This window comes from Macrobrachium rosenbergii, chromosome 48 (genome assembly GCF_040412425.1).
Source record: "Macrobrachium rosenbergii isolate ZJJX-2024 chromosome 48, ASM4041242v1, whole genome shotgun sequence".
In the NCBI taxonomy this organism is placed as follows: Eukaryota; Metazoa; Arthropoda; class Malacostraca; order Decapoda; family Palaemonidae; genus Macrobrachium; species Macrobrachium rosenbergii.
Genome location: NC_089788.1, coordinates 51,929,795 through 51,949,323, shown reverse-complemented (window position 1 = coordinate 51,949,323; position 19,529 = coordinate 51,929,795). Strand labels below are relative to the sequence as shown.

Genomic DNA, 19,529 nt, shown 5'->3' with positions numbered 1-19,529 from the left:
TTTTTAAGTGTTATTAGGCTATGAGGCCTGTTCACTTTTTTTTATTCTAGGTCAAAGAACAATATGAGAAACTATAACAAAATATTTGGTAGTCTACTATGCATTATGCAGCTGTGGCAGCACTGTAGGTATCAACTACCAACTACCTTAGCAGTGTTGCTTAATGATGCAAGGCTTTGTGAATGTTTAGGTACATCTAACTGTGTTTGAAGTATTTCTATGTACAATAGCCTTATATTTAGTGTCTGATTCAGAAAGCTTGTTGTAGGTTTCTGGCTATCATTTATTAATTTTCATACCAAAGGCAGCCTTAGGCCTGCCAATACTAGTTCTTAAAAGATGAACCAATCAAACAGAAGTCAAACTAACTCATATCTATAAGTTAGCTTGCAACATTCAACAAAACAAAATAACAGAATGGTAAAAAGATGACACATTGTTTATCACTGTTTATGCCTCAGTCAACTTATCACCTTGCAGACATCAAAAGAACAGTCAGTTGGTAAGGTCTAAGAATCTTTACCTGAACAATGAAACATCTCTGCAACATCACTAGAATTATGGATACAGTATTGCAATTAGTTTCACATCTAGTAGTGAACTGAGACTTCTTAGTGATTATTGTTAAAAATATTTGGACGTCTGACCTGCCTTCGCACCATAATCTATCTTACCAGAAAAGACAAGCAAAATAAACAAGCAGTTCTGACAAATATAAAATTTTCTTGCTTGGAGCAAACACAGAGAAGTTCTTGTTTCTGAGTGTGTAATATTTGGATAGTATGGATGGAACCCTAAAGATTAATAGTATAGAGTGTATGCTCCAACAGAATCAAATGTTTTAATTTTTGAAGAGGCTCTCAACTTTAGTGCAGGCGATGCCAAGTTATCGAAGACCCAGATACCCTTCTTCTGAAGGAGGTAGATCAGTCAGTCTCAAAGATGTTTTAGTCAACTTCAAAGACAAGGTTACCACAAAAACTCAAAATAAACCCCATTTACTGTAAAACATAGAATCAACAGGGACATAATAATAGTAGCTGCTACAAAAGATCAGGTTTATGTCTGCACTGTTGAAGAAAAAACATTAAGATGGTAAATCATCCTTGAAGTACTCAACGTACCATCACACAAAACATATCTCAATTCCTATCAAACATTGAGACTTGCTGATATGTATTCGCCACTGAAAACATCAGCTTGGTAGCGAACACAATATTTACGTTATAATATGCTGAGGTTGTCTGCTAAGTTGTTCCTAGTATTCCCATCAGTGGGCAGGGACTGGTCACCTACACTAAACCATCGGAGCGCTCCCGCGAATTTTAAAATTTAAGCTGCCGCACAAGTGGAAAGTTTAGCTATGTAATTACTTGGTAAGTTACTTATGTGAAAAACTGGAATTAATAATGATGCTACTTTGAGCACATCACTGTAAATAATGAAAATACTAATGCAGTATCTTACCACAGTCTGTAATGAGTCTGATGAAAAACATCAGACTTCGGTATTATTATTTTATTACTAAAATAGCTGAACCAGACCAATGAGCAGATTAAGAGCTCTCATAGGGCTGGCCTAGACTTGGGTAAAATTGTGCCCTGGGATTCAAGGTAAATTGCTTGGGTTGGCACTCTAACGGTAACATTCCAAGTAAATAAATTCATACACTACAATCACACATGATTGTAGTTACACTAGACAATAACTGTGGTGATGTCACTCTGTCTTATTGCCACTTGAGTCTGTTCCCCCAACTCCTTCTATACCAGCCTCTACAGCAATACCAATGTCATTGATTCAATGTCCATAGACTAATTAATAAAAGTAATGTATAAATACAACATTGAACTTTCTTAATGAAAATACAACTGTATATAGACTTTAATCAGTCAAGTCCTGGTACGAAACTCAATCACAGCATGCCAAATCTTGAAAGTCACGGAAATCAAAACTTCAGCATAAAAAAAGTAATCACTTATATAAGGGGTCGGCAACCCCAGCCTGCAGGCCACATCCAGTGCATGAGTGATTTCAGTCCAGCCCACCAACTTAACACCTGGGCACTAATTATCTAATGGTTGTTACCTAGTTTAAGGAGTATTACATAGTTGTATCCACTTATTACTGCAGTAAAATTTAAATGATATTACATTAACTTCATTGTTTTCTTCTTTACACCTACAGACCAAGGTAGCCTTCTGGACAGAGCGGTCTGAGGTCAACACAATTTATTAGTGTACACTGCATAGAAGTCTGGCCCGCTCTCTCCAAATGGTTGCCAACCCCTGACATATCTTACCTTTGAATGTTACACCTACTCAAGTACTCACTGAATTATTTAAATCCAAATATTAATGCAACAGGGTATGGGTGAGTCTCCATTAGTAAGCCATGGATGGCAATTCTCTTAAGGTATAGCGTATAGCTGTTTGGTCATCGTCTCTTCTACACACACACACAGACCATAGACCAAGCAGATGGGATATGGGTAGACAACATCCCAGTACAGTAAATGTAGTATGGGCTGGGGTGGGCACAATATGGGGGGAGGTGACACTAGTGGGTTTTGTGCTCATCAGACACCAATGGACTCATCTTCCTCCTTGAAATGTATTTTTCCCATTGGGCAGGTGACCAAGACACAAACATCACAATTATAAAGACACTGAATCTGCACAATGAACACAAAGAATAACGGTCAAGGGCATATGCAGATGTGAAGTGCACAGACACATATGATCATGCCCAGGGCATGTCTGCTTATTGCTCTTTCTAGAACAACCATCAAGCAACCACCTTGGCAAACAATCACAATAGGAATAAAAAAAAAAGACACATATGCAGACGTGAAGTGCACACACACACATACGATCATGCTCTGGGCATGTCTGCTTAGTGCTCTTTCTAGAACAACCATCGAGCAATCATCTTGGCAAACAATCACAATAGGAATAAAAAAAAAAGACAATCGTTAACCACTAAAGCAATTACACTTAGCTTAAGCTAAACAGTTGCCATGGAGGAGTGCAGTTATCCACTTTGTAGGCCAGCCAAAGAAGAGGTGGCACTTCACATCTGAAGGTGTAGATGGATTCCCACAACTCCTTGCTTGCTGAAGCCCATTAACCTTGTTACTAAGCTTCAATGATTATACCAGCTACTGCTAAAGCTATTCCATATAGAAAACAAGATCTTGTATTTTCATGCAAACATTTTTTAATAGAGCCTACATGAAACTCCAGAAAGCACTGTCACTTACACACAGTATAACAACCATTTGAAAAGTCAAATACTGTATAGTAATTACTCTATGATTTAAACCAAAATATAATTGGCACTGTCGATCAAAACCCCAAAACTTGTATTTCATGTCCTACGTTTCTAAAGGTTTATAGGGGACTGAAATTGAATACTGCACATGCACTTATGGATTTCAGTTAGGGAGTGTTCTCAATGAAACAAAACTGGATATCCACATGGTAGCATTATGGTGGATATCCACATGGTAGCATTATGGAAGTACAGTATATACTGTCACTTTAAGAATGCACCTATGTAAAAAGGCAACCGTAACTTAACAACTCCCTTACTGTGTAGCAATGTCCAGTATACCCCATTTTGTTTTTTTATCTTCCAACATATAAAGTGTATTCAACTCAAATTAGTTCATCCCTTAGGCCAATACACAAAACAAAGTGATTAGGATGGCCCTGAATGCAATGATTAAGGACTTCGTGCAGGTGTACATGACAGGGTTATAAAGTTATGTCATATTACTGATGACATACAAGTAGAAACTAAAAACTAATCTATAAGACATTCATAACACTTAACAAGTTACCTTATTCAAACTATCAACTGTACCCAGCAAACAACTGGGATCTGCCAGACAGTCCCAATAAAAGCATTAAGCTACTTGATCGTACCTAGGGTAGAGAATGACTAAACATCCCTCTACAGCTACAAATTCCTATAGCCTATACCTAATCCTATGAAAACAGGTGAGCAAATTCAACTCATTACAACTAACATACTTAGTTGTCCCCCATATTACATGTGGATAAAGCACACGGGCTACACCTAGCAACACAGCATAGCTTCAAGGCTCTATCTTACACACCATCACTTTCATTCAAAGACCCCAATTAGTCTACCCATATCCCCAGGGTCACCGTTAAAATAAACTTTATAGCTACTTAGTAGCTTACGTAATAAAAACACCCCCATCTAACACATAACTCGAATCTTCTATCTCACATCAAGCATGTTCTCAACTGGACAAACACTTGAATCATCTGGTTTTCCCAAATCTAATCATATAGAACCAAACTGCAATTTAGACCCACTAATGTTATGTCTATGTCTAGTAGACGTTTCCAATAATCAATCAAACCTGGCGCTATATTTCTATGCTTTTAAGGCTTGAAAAACTGTGCCCTTAAAAATGCACCCCAAAAAATGTGAAGTGCCTTTTGATTCTTTTTGTTTTCTTGTCTTTCACAGCCACTGTCCACTGTAAAATCATTTGGATTTAAGTGATACAGTCAGTACTAGATTACACTTCAAACAAATTTTATGTTAAGTTCCATCGTTGTAAATGTTGATAAAGTTACAGGATTCAAAAGCTTCATTTGTTATTTGTGGAGATTAACACAAAGCACAGTGAGTGGCTAAATTCTAATTCCACAGGTCAACATGGTCGTTATGCTCTTGAGTTCTGTGTATCCTCTGATTTAGTAAAGCTAACTGAGGAACCCTGCATATTTCTGGTAATACATTAGACTTCATATTCACAGATGCTCCAGCTACTGTCAAGTCCAAGAGCTCCAGGAATAGATGGGCACTTCTGTCATTGTGCCATTGAGATTGACATATTTGTCAATCAGTATATTCCTAATGCCACTACTGGAAAAATGGTTTGGCTGAAATTAAGAGCCAGATGGGATCGCATTATTGAACCTTGTCAGGCTATTAATATTTCAGATGCCGTATTAGATCCTGATCCCATGAAGTTAAATGAAATACTGATGGCTATTTTAATAAGGTATGTCCTTAGTCATCAAATTCAGAACAAATGACCAGTCATGGTTTGATACAAGTAGACAAGCAGACCAAATTCAACACATGGGGACGAAATCGTTCAAATGAAAATTACACCATTTTTGTTGAGTCTCGTTGTGCTGCGAATACAGTAGAACTTACCATACAGCCGAGAGAAATTACAATAATTCCTTGAAGAGGAAACTTGAAGGAATTACTCAGGCTCTCATCTGTGGTGGACCAAATTTGCATTACTATCTATCTTTGGGTCAGGCTCATCTTCCATTCCACCACTACTAACGGACAATGGTAGATTGGTTACTTGGCCCTAAGGAAAAGGTTGAACCACTTCATCGAACTTTTGAAGCTAAGCGATCAGTTGAGGACCTCTCCCTGATACTTATCATCCTGAACTAATTCTTATGAAATTTGCAATTTGCTCTAGGGATGTTAAGAAAATTCTGGATAATCTTGATAGCTGGGATTGATTAGATCCTGATGGTTTCTTCCCTTTGTGTGTGTGTGTTTTTTTTTTTTTAAGTTCCTTGTGTTGTCTCCAAAGATTAGTAGATTCTATAGATTTTTATGTTGACGTAGTATCTTTGCGGATGAGTGCAAGCTTAATACAGTGCCTGTTCCAAAGAGTGGCATATCTGCAGACTGCAGCAACTACAGGCCGATTTCTGTTCTCCCTGTGCTCTCCAATGTTGCTGAAAAACCTTATTTTTAAGTTACTACTGTACATACAATAAGTAGTACTTGGAATCTAAAGGATTGTTAGCTGATAGTCAATATGTATATAGGAAGCAGTTAGGTGCCCGTGATGCTTATTTTAGTCTTGACATGCCATTTGGAAGAGAGCCTTGATAAGTGTTTTGAATGCAGAGTAACTCAAATAGATTTTTGTGCTGCTTTCGATTTAGTAAATCACAAGGCACTTATTTATAAACTTCAGAATCTTGAAGTGGGTGGATGTTTTAGGATTACTTCAAGATTTCCTTACAGGTAGGCAGCAGCAAGCTGCTGTTGATGGGATCTTTAGTGAACCAAGACCTATTGTGTCCGCAGTTCCACAGGGTAATGTTCTTGGTCCACTGTTTGTTTTAGTGTATAGGAGTAATATGGTTGTTGGCCTGGAAAACAAGATTGTTCAGTATGCCGGTGACACAACACTTATGGGTATAGTCAAGTCTCCACTTATGAGAAATGAAGCTGTCCTCAGCCTCAACTGGGAGAAGGACCGGATCAGTGAATGGTATAGTCAGTATGGTATGAGGCTGAAATCCAGTAAAACAAAAACACTTGATTAGTATATCTCGTACAGACTTTCCATCCCATCCTTTCCTTCAGGTAGATGTGACTTTGCTGAATGAGTCTGAAGCTTTAACTACTCAAGGTGTAACTATTGACTCGCATCTTTCTTTTGAGAAACATCTAATGAAAGTTTCAGCAAGTGCCGCACTAAAGCTAGGTACTGTTTGTAAGACCTCATGCAGTCAACCCCTGGTATTTGTGGGGGATGTGTACCACTAGCCCCCGCAAAATGCTCAAATCCGCAAATACTTAAAACCCCTCTGAGAACGTTTATACCTGAATATCTTAAAGTTTTATCACAAAAAGTGCATTTAGTCATGCAAATGATACGAAAATACAGTGATTTGTGAACATTTCTCTATGAAAAATACTGCCAATAGGCAAATTTTTCACAAATAATGTGCATATATGTTCCACAGAGAGATCCGCTAACAGGTGAAGCCGCGAATCCGGAACCGCGAATAGGCTGGGTCCACTGTATATTTATAAGTGATAAAATCAATGGAACCTGTTTTAGGTCATTTGTCCTTCCTTTATTAGAATACAGTACTGTTCTTCATTGTGGATGTCTGCTTCTGCTGGAGATTTATCTCGGTGAATGTCCAGAAGAACTCGGCATGCATAAAGTACCAAAATTAAAAGTATTTAAAGCGTTTTAGACCACTTCTTATGATGAGGAAACACCCACAATTTTGCCATATTAGCTATGGAGGGGGTTGGGGGACAGGTATTGTATAAGTCAAAACTCGAAAATCATTCGATGGGGAACTAGTTTTTCTGAGAAACATTACACTCTTTCTGAGAAACATTACAGTAAAAAAACTCATTTTCGAACTAACTCCAGTAAGATCAAGTACACGAAGTGCTACTGGATGTAAACAAACGACTTAGAAAATTTTCGAGGATGCCGATTAGATAATCATTAATATCTCGGATATGGTGAATCTCCTCAAAAAGTGTTCAGAGACAAAGTTTTATTATTTTATATTGTGAAAATTATAGTGTGACCTATTTTCTTATATCTCACCGCGGAGTTGTTCTGGACATTGACCTTTATCTCTTTTAGATAGAATGGTTTGTGGTGGTAGGTTTCTGTTTACTAATATTAGCAGTTTTGACTTGGACCATCAACGGGTGGCCTCTTGTTTATCACTTTTTCATAAGTTATATTTTAACAGAGATCTTTCACATCCACAATTGATCCCTGATCATATTTTCCTGCCAAGAGCAACTAGATTCACTGAACAGCAGCACCAATATGTGGTAAATGTGCCGCACTGTTGAACTTCTCAGTTTCAGAGGTCCTATATTCCTCACACCATTGGACTGTGAAACAGCCTCCCAGAGGATGTGCAATTGGAACTTCAAAAGTTCAAGCGAAGATGCAGTGCATTTACTATCCTAATACAATTCGACTTGTATTTTAATATTCTATGTACATTTTTATTTCTTTATTAATTTACCTGTTTTTCTAATAATTGAACTCCTCTTTCTGTATTTCCCATTACCTTGTGTTACTTATTTCAAATGAACACTACCCTAAAACAGTTCTCTTATGCTTGTATTTTAATTTACTTTCATTTTTATCTATTTAGTTTATTTTTTTAATTTTTTTTTCTAGTAACCAATCTCCTCTTTCTGTATTCCCTGTCACTTTCTGTTACATCTTTCAAAATGAACACCACTACTTGAATTTCAAGTCAATGGCCTTTATGGGTTTGTTCCATATGAATAGGTTTTCATTTTCTTAATAATAATATAATAATAATAATAATAACAATAATAATAATAATAGTTAAAACTGGAGAACTGAATCTGTGTAGCTTTAAAGATTCGATGTGCTGTGACTGAGTTTTCTTGTGCAGTGTCTGGCCCAGTCAGCAGGTTAAAATTTGTGTACATTCATATCTTAAAAACTTAATTAAGATTTCATTTGTGTGTGGGGCATTAACTAAAACAGCATTGTCACAGAGTATTATGGTAACTCCAGTCAACTCTGGAATCACAAGTACACAGCATAACTGTACATGCCTAGACTGAACAGACATGCTTATCAAGTTGGTGTGTGATAACATAAATTAAGGGGAAATAATATAGTAAGTACAGTGTAATGGTTGTGAGATTGTGACAGTGTTAGCCAAAGACTTTGAATGCCTGAACAGGATAGTGTTTGTATCTTAGAGCAAATTCAAAATATTGTGTTTACAGCAATATTATTTTACATGATTTTGTTTATTTCTATTGTTCACCTTTGAAAATTTGGACTTTTTTTTTTTTTTATTAAACTGGCATGCCACACAGCCCTTCCTTCCTGGGGCTTTCCTGTTCTAAGTGCCAAGATACTACAGCACTGTACTATAGTTCACTTCATATACCCCGAAATATAATGTTCTTTGATTGGTGTAGGATTCCCCTTCCATGGCATTGCCATACACCCCATAGCTACATTATAATGTAATGCTACATCATATTTCATGTACTATTTGATTGGGTAAAAAATCTTCATGCGGGGAAAATGAGGCAATCTTTCAAGGTAAAGAAGACACTTTTGTTGCAACCAAAAGAAATTTTTTACATTTGTCTTATTCTATTAATATCACACTAACACAGTGTATACATAACTAGTAGTGAAATAATACAGTATGCAGTGTAGTATTAGTTTTCATCATATTTATAAATATTACAATGAAAAAAAATTTGAATGTAAAATTTATATACAGTACACACAAAAAGTACTAGCACAAACCTAAACTATAAATTAGGACAAAACAAACACTTAAATGCACTTTATTTGAATAGAACATGATGAAAAATTACAAATTTACTAGTGTATAAGCATAACTAGTGTATAAGCATAAATGATTCATCTAATACACAGAAGAATTTTTGATCCTGAGACTTGAATGAACTTTACTACGACAGAATATGATAAAAATGACAAAGTTGTAATAATTTTTATTCAGATGAACCTTATTCATTTGGAACAAGCCCACAGGGGCCATTGACTTTAAAGTCAAGTTTCTAAATACTATGGTGTTCATTAGAAAGAAGTAACAAAAGGTAATGGGAAATACAAAAGAAGGAGATTGTTATTAGAAAAAGACAAATTAATAAATATACAAATAATAATGCAAGTAAAATATTAAAATAAAAAGCTGAATTGTACTAGGGTGTTATGCATTGCATCTTCGCTTTAACTTCTTGAGCTCCAACTGCACGATGTCCTCTGGGAGGCTGTTTTCACAGTCCAACGATGTGAGGATTAAAGGACCTCTGGAACTGAGAAGTTTGACAGTGAGGCACATTTACTGCATATTGGTGCTGCTGTTCAGTGAATTTGGTCACTCTCGGCAGGAAAATTGGATCAGGGATCAATTATGAAAGATCTGTTAAAATACAACTTACGAAAAAGTGATGAACAAGAGACCATCCGTCGATGGTCCACGTCATAACTGCTAATACTGTACTGTAATAGGAAACAGAAACCTACCACCATGAACCAGTCAATCTAAAAAGAGATAAATCTCTAGCAGAAGCAGACATCCACACCAGCGAACAGTATTCAAGTAAAGGAAGGACAAATGACTTGAAACAGGTTCCACTGATTTTGCCACTGTTATGATAGAAATTAATTTCTCATCATAATGTGGTTCGGATTCCACAATAAGCTGCAGGTCCCGTTGCTAGGTAACCAGTTGGTTCTCAGCCACGTAAAGTAAGTCTAATCCTTCGGGACAGCCCTAGGAGAGCTGTTAATCAGCTCAGTGGTCTGGTTAAACTAAGATATACTTAATTTATAAATATATGAGGCCTTACGAACAATACCTAACTTTTGTGCAGCATTTGCTGAAACTTTCATTAGATGTTTCTCAAAAGTAAGATGTGAGTCAAAAGTTATACCTAGAATAGTTAAAGCTTCAGACTCATTCAGCAAAGTCCCATCCACCTCAAGGGAAGGATGGTGTGGAAAATCTGTACGAGACCTGCTAATCAACAGTTTTCGTTTTACTGTGAGTTCAGCCTCATACCCTACTGATTGCACCATTCACTGATCTGGTCCATGTCCCAACTGAGGCTGAGGGCAGCGTCATTTCTCTTAAGTGGAGACTTTACTACATCCACAAGTGTTGCATCGTTGGCGTAGTGAACAACCTTGTTTTCCAAGCCAACAACCATACAACTTGTATACACTAAAACAAACAGTGGCCCAAGAACAGTACAGTACCCTGTGAAACTCCAGACAAAATAGGTCTTGGTTCACTAAAGACCCCATCAACAGCAACTTGCTGCTGCCTACCTATAAGGAAATCTTGAAGTAACCCTAAAACATCCACCCACACCAAGATTCTGAAATTTATGAATATAAGTGCCTTGTGATTTACTAGATCAAAAGCAGCACCAAAATTTATTTTAATTACTCTACACTCATACCCTTTACCAAGGATCTCTCCCAAATGGCATGTCAAGACTAAAAGAGCATCGCAAGTACTAAAAGCTAACAATTCTTTACATTCCACATACTTATATAGAGGCTTAAAAATAAGTTTTTCAGCAAAGCTGGAGAGCACAGGGAGACAAGAAATTAGACTGTAGTTACTACAGTCTGCAGATATGCCACTCTTTGGAACAGGCATTGTATTACTAAGTCTGCACTCATCTGCAAAGAAGCTACGTTAACATAAAAATCTATAGAATCTACTAATCTTCAGAGACAACACACTAGAAACTTAAAAAAAAAAAAAAATCAAAGGGAAGAAACCATCTAGATCTCCACCCTAGCTATCAAGATTATCCAGAACTTTCTTAACATCTGTAGAGCAAAATGCAAATTTTGTAAGAATAGTTTCAGGATGAAAAGTACTGTATCAGAGAGAGGGACACCTCAGCTAACTGCTTGTCTTCAAAAGCTCAAAGACGCATTTCAGCCTTTTCCCTAGGGCCAGTAGCCTACTCTAGTTAACAAATTGCCCACCATCTGTTAGTAGTGGTGGAATGGAAGACGAGCCTGACCCACAGATAGAGAGTAAAACAAATTTGGTCACCACAGATGAGAGGCTGAGTAATTCCTTCAAGCTTCCTCTTCAGGGAATTATTGTAATTTCTCTCGGCTGTATGGTAAGTTCTATTCGTAGCATGGCGAAACTCAACAAAAACGGTGTAATTTTCATCTGAACATTATTTCATCTCCATGTGCTGAATTTGGTCTGTTTGTCATGGTAAACTCATCTACATATACTGTATATCATCAAACCATGGCTGGCTATTTGTTCTGAATTTTATGACCTTTCTATGGACATACCTTATTAAAATAGCCATCAGCATTTCATTTAACTTCATCTTGGGATCAGAAGCTAAAACAGCATCTGAAATAATAAGTGCCTGACAAGCTTCAGTAACACAATCCCAATTGGCTCTAGATTTCAGCCATACCATTTTTCCCATGGTGACAATAGGAATATACTAAATGACAGATGTGTCCATCTCAAAGGCGCAATGATCAGAAGTGCCTATATATTTGCAGACCTTGGGCTTGTCAATAGCTGGAACATGTGTCTATGAGGTCTAATCTATTATTACTAGAAATATGCATGGGTTCCTTTATTAGCTTGACAAAATCGAAGGATACACAGAAATTAATTGCAGACTGGCCATGTTGATCTGTGGAATTTAAATTTAGCCATTCGCTGTGCTTTGCATTCCACTCTCCACAAATAATGAATGAAGCTTTCGAATCCTGTAACTGAGCCATACATTCAAATAACGAATGAAGCTTATGACTCCTGTACCTGAGCAATACGTTATGAGTAAAAATTATTTTTCGGACTTACAAATGTATGAATTTTAGCTACACAGACACTATATACATGATTCACATCTCCGTAGATGCACTTTGGTTAAACAGGTAATTTTCAGTCATTCTTCAGTAACCAAAACTGTTTGTGTCAGGCTCATAGCCTAAGCTGGGCTTCTTCAATAATAAAGCTCATTATCACCTACCAATCCTAATCTGCCTTTGGATAATCTAGCTGACGTGTTGTTCCAAAGAGTATTTATGATATAAATACCCTCAGATTTTAATAAGATATAAAAAATAAGTCATGTTTTTATCCTTATTAGCATAACCTACAGTAAATAAGCCTTGGCTAGTTGTCACTATTTTGTATAACTAAATCTGATATACCCTTGGGCTACTGTAGTCGATGCTTTATGACCTAGGGTATTTACAATATGAATTTTTGGGTTTAAAATACCCTAGTGATAATTTTAAAATTTTCTTTTGTATTTAGTTTGACTAAGCTAATGAAAACTGTCTAGGCCAGACTGCTTTTGGGAACTTGTTGAAATAAAAGTCACGTGTACAGTTTAAAGTTAAATCTAGCAATAGGCAAACAGTAATATAACAATAATGATACTTGTTGAAGGTAAAAACCTAAAGTTTGTCATAGCTAGGCCGTTTTGGATTGGCTAGCTTTAATTTTCAAGCAACAGAACCCCAGGACTCAAATGTTGCATTATTTCTGTCAATAAAACTTTTTTATCGCCATTAAATATGCAAGATTAAATATTGTCTTACAAAAGTTTAATAAGTGATTCTAAATCCATAAGAACTGCTGTAAACACAACCAGCAATCAATCAAAACACTGTAGGGGACACAAAACACATGAGTATCTTTAACAGCAATGTGAGTTATGGGCCCAGCAGACCTATTCCATATCCACATAAGTCTTAGCGAACCAATTTTGTACACTTATAACCGAAAGTTATCCATCTAAAATGATATGTCATATATTTTGTAAATACCATCCCAAACTGAGCTATCTAATTCATAAGAAAACCCAAAAAACCTCAAAAACAAACTGAGATTATCTCAGTTGTTTATTTTCACTCATAAGACAGTTATAATACAGGCAGTCCCCGGGTTATGACAGGTCTGGCTTACGACGTTCCGAGGTTACGACGCTTTTCAAATATATTCATCAGAAATTATTTTCTGGTTTACGATGCATGTTCCAGGGTTACAACGCTTACACTGCCGATCCGACAGAAGAAATATGGCTACAAAACAGTAGAATAAGCAAAAATTTTTTTATGAAAAACTCAATAAAAATGCAATTTACATCAATTTGAATGCAGTACACCCAAAGCAATAAAAGTAAGGTTTTCTTAGGATTTTTGACGATTTTCAACAATTTTTCGGCTTACGACGCAGCGTAGGAACAGAACCCCCTTCGTAAACCGGGGACTGCCTATATAAAGCTGTTTTCCATTAATTAAGTTCTACGTTTCTGGTACAGTGTTCTAAAATTCAGAGTTCTAAAATTAAGATTTTCACGTGGTTCCAAAAGTGTAGTTAATATTACTTTCTGGTACAGTTTTCTAAAACTATTACTTTCACACTTTCAGAATGCAGTTGTCTGCCATCTTTCCATCTTTGACATTATCTGCAAAGCAGTAAAATTATTTACTCATTACTACATATTTCTTTTTAACACACCACTATGTTATCTCATTTTGCAGCAAAATTGACCATTATCATTAATCTTGCCTTTGGGCATCAGTAATTGAAACAAGAAAGAAGCATTTGGACTCAGGAAGCTGCAGTGGTAAACAAGATTTTTTTCTCTCTCCTTACCACTCACTTTTCCCCATTTCTATACAGTAGTAATGCAGTACGCAACATATGGTGTCACATATTTGGGTAATGATGGTATACCAATTATAGCTTCATTATCATATAACATATGTCACAATTCATCAAATCAAACTAGGTCCACATCAAATGAACACAAGTAAGGTGTCATCATTACTTCCAGTGTCACATGAAGCAAAAGGGTCTCTGAAATTCTGCCACGCAAGTCTTTCCTGTACTTTATATTTAAAAAATCTTCTATTCATCTTTAGCAGTCCTTCTCACAATTCTCAACCAAGTAGGCCTGGGCTTTTCAACTTTTCTGGGGCCCACAGGATTCCTACCAATACTAAATTCCTCCAAGAGATACACGAGGGTCATGTCCAAGCCGTCTACAGTTCCCTTTCATAATTAGGGTTATGTCCAAGCCGTTTACATTTCCCTTTCATAATTAACTCATTTACATGCATAATGTACATAAATTACCTTAAGTTGTCATTATTATTGCTATCCTGCCATTTGACACACATATTCTTAATAATGCTTTATTCTCAAGTTGGCAAATCCTTTGGATACAGGCTAGCTCACTGTTAAACCATGAATCATGCCTGTATTCAGTATATCCCAGCTCTAGAACCTGTAATAAGTATCAATGTTTCAAACCAGTAAAGATTCAACCTCATGAATCCTTCCCCCCATCTACTGTAATGTTATTCTGTCACTTTGTGAATATTACACCCTTTCTATAGACTAGCCTATAAGCATGCTTGTAAATCTTGTAGTGTTGCTGATTACAATGGCTTATTCACTAAACAAGACCACATTAACATTAACTGTGCATATACTTTGTGTAATTCTAAGACATAGTTCCGAGGTGAGCTAGACTATGGCAATTGACATTTTCCTATGTTATTTTACTTGCTTTACAAGAATTTAAAGTACTATTTTGTCGGCGGGCTGTAACTAAACTGTAATTGACCTTTGAAGGCTACACAACAGTACCAACAGGTCCCTTGCACCAACCTATACAGTTCAGAGGTAAATTACAGTTTAGCTACAGCCGACTGGGAAAAAATTAACTTAAACTCTTGTAAAACAAGTACAATAACATAGGAAAACATCAACTGTCATAGTCTAGCTCGACTGGACACCATCCGAAGCTTTCGGTCGGGGCGAAGAAACGTAAACAGTAAACAAAGTTTACAGTTTAGCTACATCCATCCGGCAAAATATTACCATTTCTGCTTTCAGTTTGGGGGTGGTGGAACAGCGCTTCACGCCTTATCCGCATTTTGAAAGGTTCTTGGCAAGCTTGAATGTTCTGGCAGGTAGTAATGTTGCGCTGCTCGCACTAGCCACAGGGGTTACAGAAAATATAAAAAGAATATTACTTTAAATTCTTGTAAAGCAAGTAAAATAACATAGGAAAACGTCAATTGCCACAGTCTAGCTCACAGTGGAACACCGGCTTAGAATACTACTCTCTCAGCTGGAGGCAATGGGTGAACCGAAAGCGGCCCTGTAAGACCGTGCATGCCTGATAGGGCCTGGAACCAGCAGTAGCAATAATACATGAAAGTGCCTTTGAAACGGCTCTCGTTGTCCACTTATTCGCCCTTTTTTTTACGCTTGTATTTAGTGTTCCAAATGACATATACAAAAAGGAAATACAACAATAAGGTGCCCAAACCTTTTCCCAAGTTATTTACCCCACCCAAAAAACCCGAATTCCCAACGGGTCCCTCTTACTGTTAGCTATTCTTGAAAGTGTTTTACCCCACCCAAATTCCCGATTCCCAACGGGTCCCCTTTACTGTTGGCTACAATTCTACGGTAAATTACAGCCGAGCAAAAAAATATTACATATATACTTTAAATCTTGTTCACCAGGTAAAATTCTATAGAAAAACATCAACTGCCATAGTGTAGCTCACTGCGGAACTTCAGTTTAGTTTTACCATACTTTGTTCATAGAAATCAATTTGGTTTTTTGATTAATGGGAATAACATTATGAAACAAGGGTTTTGAATGGTAAACAAAAAATATACCCAAGTCATCCATTTTAACTTCCCTAACCCAAATAGGCCTACTTCTCTCTTTACTTCACTATTGATGTTATTGGTCAAGATAAATAATCTATTTTAGAAAATATAAACGAGCGAGCCACACCGGGATATCATTTACTAATATAATTTTTTCCTTAAAAATTATAGAAATGGGTGTGCGTAGTGCAGTAGAGATAATCTGACAAATATACTGATTACGAGAAATTCAGTCATCTGCTCATGTTTTAATGTTCATCCCAGAGGGGCTGGTACTAAACATGGTGTTAGTACTAACCCGTTGAGGATGAAAGAAAATTAAACAAAAGATGGTAAATTTCTCATTATCTTGATACATTTCTCAAATTACCTCACTTGCACTATATTATATACATGTACACCTTTTTCCATAAAGTATTCTTGTCAAAAAATTACATTAATAAACCACATCTTTGGGTGGCCGTCTCCTTTACATTTACCCATTTTTCTCCCTACAGGCTAAATGAAATATTCTAAAGAGTAGTATTCATATGAAAATATACATTTTTCTACAATAGATTGAATTGCAAATCTTATTGAAGATGGTTGATGCCTAGACATCCAAGAATTAAAATCATATTTTTAGATAGTTTTCAGTAGGCCTAACGGAATAGTTTTTATACTTTGTATAAGAGTAAAAGTAGCCTAACCTTCAATCCTGAACACCTCTGTTTTCGTGGCCATTCCAGTCTTCTTAGTGACCCCTGACCCGGTACTGGGCTGCTGTTAAATGCTGGCTCAGCCTAACAATGTGTACTTTGGCTATCTGATGTATAACTCTGGGTTATGGACTTATAATTGACACCATAAGAAACAATCAATGATAACTTTACAAAGCCTTTCAGGCCGTAAAAATTGGCCACTAAGCCTAACCAAAACAAATAGGGCAATGGAAATATTGGCCAAAATCGAACATATGCTATTACCTTTCAGAAACTACGGTTGTACAGGTTTCAGCTAGTAAGGCTTGGCTTGGTCTGACTTAGCCTTGAAAAGTCTAGGCTACATAAGTACTGGCCTAGAAGTTAGGAACAAGTGTTTGGTGAAGCAGGGAGAAATCAAAGCAGGAAAGCAGGGTGGGTGGGGGGGCTTAAACTTACCTAATCTGAGCTCGCCGAAATTCCCGCACCCGATCTTTTTGCCGACCCTGAAGTTAGGGCCGACAAAAAGCTCCAGGGAATTGGAGGAAGAGGATGTCCTAGAGCCCGGCTGCATGGTGGTGCCAGCAGTCCTGTTGGCAGTGCTGGCACGGGAAACTCTCCTAGATGCCGGGTCCTGATCTTCCTTCCCACCGCCCCCTCCCCCCCTTTCACGCCTCTCACTTTTCTGCATCCTGCCCGCCCTCCTGGGGCCGCCCACCTCAGCCCTTTTCAACCCACCTCCAGGAACAACAAAGCTCCACGGACAACACCATCAAACTTCTTCTTCTTCTTCGCCTTCGCCAGCCAGCCAGCGAGCGAGCCAGCCGCTGCCCCACACAATCTCACTTTTCACTCACTTCATCTCATTTTCCTTCATTTTAGCCAAACGCTAGATACACCATTTTTGTACTCATTGATCATACAAAGCACAAATTTCACTAAATAGCACTACTCCTCGTCGGAACGCGGCACTTTGACGTATATTTATGTACAGAGTGACACCTCTCGAGCTCTCTCAGCTCTGGAGGACACAAATCTTTTTACGCGGATCGATACACTCCTGCTCATACTGAAGTCAAATGAAACACCCACTTTGAGGTTTTACTGTTAATATATAGTTCCTTTTTAATTTATATGGAAATTTACGTTTTATATATTACTTAAATAATTATGTTTCTTATATTAGTAAATATGTATCATATTAGATCAGATCTTAATAAAACAAACTATGGCACTATACAAGTTTTGACCACCTGATTCACCCAAAATAAAAACAAATATCAAATGATAAGTAATGACTAAGTCAACATCACATCATGTTTATGATTATTTATATGTTCAAATTCGCTGGCTATGTTTGCTGACTTGTTAAAGTTCAAATTTTATGGTTTTGGTAATTCACGGGACTACATAGTCTAGCGGAGGAGACGTTGTTGTTAGGGCTAGCAACTGAATTGTTGCCATTAGTTCCTTTTCTGTTTTCCTGAGCAAAAGAAAAAAAATATTTAACCTCGCTCCTTATTGTTGTCACCGGTATTGTAATGTTGATAGAATAGCTCGTACGAAGTTATGAAGGGTATAAGACTAGAATACTTCGGAATATCAATTACGATCTATTGCGTAAACTTATCAACAAGAAATGAAGCCGTACACTAGAAACTATACTGGAGTCAGAGAGAACTTGGAATAAACACTTGCAAATACAGGTCTTTTTTTGCTCTCAAAATTAAGAAAAAAAGTCAACACGGAAAGGATAATTTTCGGCAAGATAAATACCGTAAAAAGAAAACTATTTATTTCCGGAGAAAAACAACAATCATAATAGCCAAGCCCTACGGGTAACTAGTATCTACTGGAAAAAAATGCAACATTTTTATTGGCAGTTTTTTTTTTTCAATAGATGTAAAGATCTTTCAAGATTGGTTACGGTTCGTGTTACCAGCTTACCCTCAGCACATCAAAGAGTGAATATGGTAAAATCAGTAGCCGTTAAATGTCCTTCAGCTGATGGTTACTTCCGGTAGAATGAGTTGAAGTATATTGACCGGAAGGATCATATCATTTGTCAATAACGTAATAACCAAAATGTCATTCAGAATATTTTTCTGCAAAAGAATCTGTCGTATACTGGGAAAAAGATGGTATTTCCGGATGTTCGTGATTCGTGGAATGTCGTCAGTAAACTTCATGCTTGTCGGTTAAGCAAAACCTCAGATCAAGATATCGTTTGTACATTATACTTTTCCACGCAGTTTATTAAAATGGAACACTACAAATATCTTCCTCATAACCAGAATCTCCAGAGACAGCGCGTGCTCCTCTCAACGTAAATCGTCGGCGTCATTACTCCATTTGGTTGTCACAGTGTCACCTACAAAAAATTTATGTTCTAGCTGCTGTGGTAAAACCACATAGTTACTTCACTGAATCATAATCATTTTCGTCCGTTCAGTGGGCACCGTTCATTTATTAATTTCCTCTCTCTCTCTCTCTCTTTCTAAAGTTCTTGCTGGCAACTTTATATGAATGAATAGTCTGCGTGCCATGTATCAAAGTCCAACTTTCCAAAACTTTTATAGGATATTTGCTCCAACCAGTCTTTATGCTTTCTGTGAAATATTTCTGTGTATCTTTTATACCTTTGTTTTTTTTATAGAAATGTATATTAATGAATGACTCTCCAGCACAGTGGGTGCACAACGTATGCCAAAATGTATTTTATAAGAAAGGGCGTTATCCCAGCCTAAGAGAATTTGTTCATAATTAATTTTGTTACTTCGTTACTCAAACTCTAAAACTTGAGAAATCAATCTGGTAA

General features: G+C 37.0%; 1 protein-coding gene across 9 annotated transcripts in view; it reads right to left on the bottom strand.

Annotated features, from left to right (window-relative positions):
• Positions 1-17,806, bottom strand: part of gish (casein kinase I gish) — a 231,730-nt gene extending 213,924 nt beyond the window's left edge. For 6 of the 9 annotated variants that reach the window (XM_067091732.1, XM_067091729.1, XM_067091735.1 and 3 more), the window contains exon 1: positions 17,171-17,806. In XM_067091732.1, coding sequence (XP_066947833.1) covers positions 17,171-17,402 — 232 coding nt within the window. In that variant the 5' untranslated portion in view covers positions 17,403-17,806. The remainder of the gene's footprint in view (positions 1-17,170) is intronic. The other 3 variants (XM_067091730.1, XM_067091734.1, XM_067091738.1) reach the window with 1 other exon arrangement.
• Between the last annotated feature and the right edge of the window lie 1,723 nt (positions 17,807-19,529).